The sequence below is a fragment of the Apium graveolens genome, chromosome 11, assembly GCF_009905375.1.
Source record: "Apium graveolens cultivar Ventura chromosome 11, ASM990537v1, whole genome shotgun sequence".
In the NCBI taxonomy this organism is placed as follows: Eukaryota; Viridiplantae; Streptophyta; class Magnoliopsida; order Apiales; family Apiaceae; genus Apium; species Apium graveolens.
This window is the reverse complement of record NC_133657.1, coordinates 58,935,981-58,942,742: the sequence shown is the minus strand read 5'-3', so window position 1 is coordinate 58,942,742 and position 6,762 is coordinate 58,935,981. Positions and strand designations below refer to the sequence as shown.

Below are 6,762 nucleotides of genomic sequence, written 5' to 3'. Positions count from 1 at the left end.
GAGAGAGGATGGAGAGAGCAAGAAGAAATGGGTTTGTGCTAGTACACATTCAATCCTTGAGTTCAAGCATTCATGTAGATACCGATAGAGTGTAGATCGCGAGAGCGGGATGCGTGGTGATTGAACAAGCTTTGGATCTCCATTAGTCAACCAATTTGTAAATCTTCTTAAGGTAAACAATATGATCTACAAATTAAACATATGTTTTTCACATGGATCCTGTGGTGGGTTTCAAATATTCTCTTTTTTTATGTTTTTAATTACTGTTTCCGTTGCGTTTATGTGCTCGAAACCCAACAATGGTATCAGAGCTACTTGCGAAAAGTGTTTATTTCATTTATGTGTTTTGCTGGTTTTATGATGATAACATGTATACAATATTCCATGACTGTTATGTATGCGATTTTGTATGTTTTACATGTCGTTATGTTTATATATACATATATATATATATATATATATATATATATGTTTTGAATATATGATATTCATGAGAGTTGTATAATCATATGATGATTATATAATCTGTATATATATACTGATATATACATGTTTTGTATTTGTTCTTATTATAAGAATCGGATGCAGCGGATTTGCTGAAATATGTGTCTGGTATCCGATTTTGGAGAACGAATACGCTATTTCATATGAAATCGAGCGTCGGAACGTAACTGATAGCTAAATCTATCATCGACTGATCTGTAAGGCGTTTGACGTCATTTAGGCCCTGTAAACTGTGATTTAATGTTATCAGATTTAATTTCAAATTTTCTGATTTTTTCAATTTTTGATTTTTATGATTAGATCATGATGGGTATGATATGTTAAGATCAGATTATGTGTTTTAACATGTTATTTTGTGTTAATTGAGCATGGTGGATGGTTATGGCTTATGACCTTAAGTTAATGGTTTTGTTTTTTTTAAATACGGCTTGCATGTTGTTTGATCTTGTAATTATTAAATCTCGAATGTAACTCGAGTTCTTATTGTAAGTACATTAGATTAGTTTTTATTTTTCATTCGTGTAATGTACATGAAGACATGAAGATTTGAAGATCAAGGAAGGGTAATCTCATATGGAGGTCATCCAAGGAAGCAATACAAGAAAGAAGGCATGTAATAGTTAGCCTGTATTTGTTTTTCACCTTAGATTGACCTAGATCTTTGTCATTAGCTTGATGAATATCACATAGGATAAAGCCATTACCAACCACATTTATTTATTGCACTTTACATATATATACGCATATGATGAATGTATGTGTAGAGTAGTTTATAAAGATGCATGCTTAATTAGATTAAGGATGTATGTATTAGATACGACACCCATGCCATGCTTGCTAAACAAGATAAAATCTGTAATGATTCAAGATTTTAAAATGAACAAACGATTATGATATTTTCGTGTTGTTATGAAACACGGAATAAAATACAATTTTTCTTGGTTTCTGACATGGGGCGATTTTGTCAAAAGCGAGTTCATTGAACTAGTAAGGTTGTGGGTTTTAAGCGAGACCATTCTGGCTCCCTCACTACCTGGAAATCAAACCATTGATAAATATTGATTTAAAGTATTTTATTCAAGGAAAAATTAGGAATCTCTTTATGATGGGATCATGATCGTTTTAAAATTAACAAAACCCTAAAGTTAATATTAAGTTGATCAGATGCCTTCCAATGAGTCCAATGCGTTAACCCCTAGATCGACCAGGAGTGGGTTCGCCAAAGCGAAGTACTCCTATCTATCGTGGGATATGTGTTGAAGTATATTGATACTTTTTGACTATTGGGTTTGACTTAATTAAGTTATCACAATAGGATTGTGAAATTAGAGGCATAGAGTTTGGTGATATTTATTAGATAAATATGAACAAATGTTATTCCACCAAGCTATCCAAGAGTTATATAGTTGATATAATTGACAAATGTTGTCTACCTAAATAATCATGTTGTAAGAGAAAAGCCAAAGCTGACCTAACGCATGGTAAAATATGGATCTTGGCTCACTAGAAAGGATATAGAAGATATTTTTTTCTGAATTAATAGTTAGGTCTATTGATTTGATAAAAAATAGTGGGAGATATATATTATGAATATATATATATGAATAATCACTTGAACATAATTTAATGATCATCTGTAAACTAAGTCATTTTATGCACTTTAATATTGTAGATATCAAATGACAAATAACACAAATAACATCTCTATGTAATAGTCCTTGAGAAGGACAAGCTGACATTAAATAATTTCTTCGATTGACATGAGAACTTGAGGATTGTCCTTGGGTTCAAGGATGTCACTCAAACCCCTCCTTTATTTCTTCTAGCTGAGAATGAAACATGTACAGAACAAAATGCTTACCATAAGTAAATTAATTATGCAACTGATGTTTCATGTCTCATGCTTGTAATTATGAGTGCTGAGCTTTAGAAACAACAAGAGTATAATGATGCTTATGATATGATTGAGCACCTTTAAAAGATGTTTGAAGGATAGACTCGTCAGAAAGATTTGATAATAATAAGACACTATACTTTTGCTTTAATGGGAAAATCATATCCGGTTGGACCACATGTTCTAAAGGTGATAGGCATATGCACCTTGATATTTTGGGTTTCAAGAATGGTCTAGAGACTCAGCTTGATTTGATCAAATGATCTTTGAATAACTTCTAATCTCAGTTTCTTAAGAACAAAAGGAATGAGATAGACAGAACACTCACTGAGTTGTTAAGCATGTTTAGAGCTGCTGAAAATAACACGGTAAAGGTATGAATTACATCCATATTGATGATGTACACATGGAATGCAAATGGGAACGGAAAGTGGAAAGGCAAGGTGAAGATTTGATCTCATTCGGTGCCAAACCAAAGTCCAATCCCAAAGGGCTTTTGAAGCATGATAGTGGTGTTACTAAAGGAGATGATTGTCATTCTTGTGGAAATAATCGGATGATTGAAAGTTAAATTATCGAGCTTGTTTGGAAGATCTAAAGAAGAAGACTATAAATGGTCAAGCTTCAGGTATCAGGTTAGAATTGGAGCAAAAGTTGTTGCTCTAGTTGAAGGAACTCGATACCTAATTTTTCACATATAGGCGAGATTGAGAACTTGATAAATTGTTATTATGTGCCTGCCTTTAAGGGATACATTAAATCAATCTCTTGTAAGGACAAGAAAGGTTTTCATTTTAATTAAATAAACAATAGTTGTTTATTCTATTTTAATGATAAGGCTTATAATGTTGCACAATTAGTTAACAATTTATATGTTCTAAGATGACTCAAATCAAACATTACCTCTACCATTGTCGTTAAGACATATTAATGAGAAGTGCATTTCTGAGTTACATATAGATGGATACTTGGATAAGTTTGCTTTTAAATCATACGGAAGATGCGAACTTTGTCTCATTAGCAAAATGACTAAAGCTTCTTTTACTTGATCGGGTGAAAGGGCCACCGAACGACTAGGACTTATACATAATGATGTATATGGTCGAATACGTATGATGGCAAGGGGTGGCTTATACAACTTTATAACATTTACTGATGATTTTAGTAGATAAGGATATGTGGTTCTTATGAAGAACAAATCCGATTCTTTTGAAGTGTTCAAAGAATATAAGGCCGAAGTAGAAAAGCAAACAAGGAAAAAGTATAAAAGTTTTACGATCAGATCGTGGAGGAGAATACTTAAACCTCAATTTCAAGAGTTTCTTGAAGGAGTATGATAGTGTATCATAACTTACTCCTTCTGGAACACCTCAATGGAATAGAGATTCTGAGAGGAGAAATTGTACCTTGTTGGACATAGTGCGATCGATAATGAGTCAAACGGATCTTCCATTCAGTTTCTAGGGTTATGCTCTAGAAACGGCTACATATACACTTAACCAAGTTCCGACTAAAGTGGTTCAAAATACTCCGTATGAGATATAGAGTGACAAATGTCCTAACATGTCATTTATGAAAATTTGGGGACGTGAAGCGTTTGTAAAATGTTTAGCCTTTGACAAGCTTGGACCAAAATTAGATAGATACTATTTTGTGGGATACCCAAGTAAGACTAGGATATAGTTTTTATAATCCTTCCGAGAACAAAGTGTTTGTTGCTCGGGCCGCTGTATTACTTGAGGGAGAACTACTTTCTAAGAAAATCAGTGGGAGGATAATACATCTCGATGAAGATCGAGAACCACATGATAACATTGAACCAGAGTTGGAATAAGATCAGGATGTACATCAAAATGTTGAAAGTAATCTTGTCCAAGAAACACTGGTTATTCGTAGACCTAGTAGGATTCACCATGAGCCCTAAAGAAATTATGAATTTCTTTTGACTCAAGATGGTGATATGATGCTTCCGGATAATGAAAAGCCTCTCACCTACCAAGATGCTATGAACAGTTTAGACTCTAGGAGATGGCTAGAGGCCATGAAATTCGAGATGGAATCCATGTATCAAAATAAAGTATTGACTTTAGTTGATCCACTCGAAGGGGTAAAACCTATAGGGTGCAAGTGGATTTTCAAGAAGAAAACTGACATGGATGGTAAAGTACAGACCTATAAGACGCGACTAGTGGCAAAAAGTTTCAAACAAATTCATGGTATAGACTATGATGAGACTTTTTCACCGGTTACTATGGTCAAGTCCATCAGGATTTTGTTAGCAATAGTTGCTTACTTTGACTATGCGATTTGGCAAATGGATGTCAAAACTGCTTTCTTATATGGGAGCCTTGAAGAGGATGTATATATGATACAATCTGAGGGTTTTGTCGATCCAAAGTTTGCTAAGATAGTTTGTAAGTTGCTTTTATCTATTTATAGATTGAAGCAAGCCTCAAGGAGAATGAATATTCATTTTGATGAAACGGTCAAAGTGTTTGGCTTTATTCAAAATGAAGATGAACCCTGTGTTTGCAAGAAGGTTAGTGGGAGCCATGTGACATTCCTAGTATTATATGTAGATAACATATAACAAATAAGGAATGGCATACCTTCTTTACAGGCTGTTAAGACTTGGTTGAGAAATAGTTTCTTGGTAAAAGACTTAGGCGATGCTACCTATATATTAGGGATCAAGATCTATAGAGATAGATTGAAAAGATTAATCGACCTATTAATAAATCCTAATTAGCTAAGAGTTATAATTCATTTTCTACTCTCTATATAAGATCTTTTGTGTGGCTGAATTTTTGGGCGTGCAAGACTTTTACTAAAACCCTAGCCACCAAGAGAGAAGATGGAGAGAGCAAGAAGAAACGGGTTTGTGCTAGTACACATTCAATCCTTGAGTTCAAGCATTCATGTGGATACCGATAGAGCGTAGATCGCGAGAGCGGGATGTGTGGTGATTGAACAAGCTTTGGATCTCTATTAGTCAACCAATTGGTAAAGCTTCTTAAGGTAAACAATCTGATCTACGAATTTAATATATGTTTTTCGCATGGATCCTGCGGTGGATTTCAAAAATTCTGATTTTTTTACATTTTTAATTACTTTTTCCGTTCCGTTTATGTGCTCGAAACCCAACAGGTACTACTGGCCAACTATCCACCAGGATGCATTAGAGTTCATGAAAAAATGCAAGGAATGCCAATTCTTTAGTAATGTGCCCCGGATCAGCCCAGTCCTACCCTCCTCAGTCCTGTCACCAATCCCCTTTGTTGTCTGGGGTATTGACATTATGGGACCCTTTTCCAGGGCCAAAGGAGACATCAGGTACTTGTTAGTCTCAATTGTTACATGACCAAATGGGTTGAAGCGAAGGAAATGCGGACAATAAACCAGCAAGATTGCATAAAATCTATGAACAACATATTGATGAGATTCGGAATTCCAAAAGCACTAGTCTCGGATAATGAGCCACAGTTTGTCGGATCAGAGTTTGAATCCTACCTCTAGGAGCGAGGCATCCAACACAGAAAATCATCAGTAGCCTACCCTCAAGGAAATGGCCAAGTAAAAGTGACGAACCGGATCCTTCTCCATGGGATCAAGAAGAGGCTCAGAGAAAGCAAAAGCAAATGGCCGGAAGAATTACCAAATATACTATGGGCCTACAGAACAAGTCCCCGAACAAGCACAGGTGAAACACCCTTCAAACTGGCTTACGGAATTGAAGCAATGCTTCCCATCGAGGTAGGATCCCCCTCTCACCGGGCAATAAACTTTGACGAGGTAGCCAACGAAGAGGGGCTCAGGACAAACCTCGAGCTAATCGAAGAGGTCCGAGACCAGGCTGTTGCAAGGATGGAGAGGTACAAGGAAAAAACCATGGAGCACTTCAGCAAGAAGTCCCGTGTCAAGAACTTCCAAGTTGGAGATCTAGTACTTCGAGACACAGAAGCTTCAGATCCAACCAACACTGGAAAGTTGATTCCCAGGTGGGAAGGGCCTTATAAAATAAAGGAATTGTTAAGGCCAGGGACATATAAGCTGATGAACATGGATGAATCCGAGATCCCAAATACCTGGCATGGACTCAGGCTCATAAAATTCTATCAATAAAAAAAGCAACCAAAAGAAAAAAACCTATAGCCTATGACAAGCAACCGATTTCTGATTAAATATTTTGTATGAAGAAAATTTCAAGTCAATGAAAAGAATTTTCCTTTTTTCAGCCAGATTATTTTAGCAATTACTACAAGCAAAGCATACATCAACCCGGACAGCCAATCACGCCCGGGTTGAAAGTAAAAAATTACAAGCAAACACCAATCCGGATATGGTGTCATACCTGAATTGGAAGC

At 35.7% G+C, this 6,762-nt stretch overlaps 1 protein-coding gene across 1 annotated transcript; it reads left to right on the top strand.

Moving 5' to 3' along the window:
- Nucleotides 1-6,136: 6,136 nt before the first annotated feature.
- LOC141695530 (uncharacterized) lies at nucleotides 6,137-6,520 on the top strand. Its single transcript, XM_074499769.1, has one exon. The coding sequence runs from the start codon at nucleotides 6,137-6,139 to the stop codon at nucleotides 6,518-6,520; it is 384 nt and encodes a 127-aa protein (XP_074355870.1).
- Nucleotides 6,521-6,762: the final 242 nt, after the last annotated feature.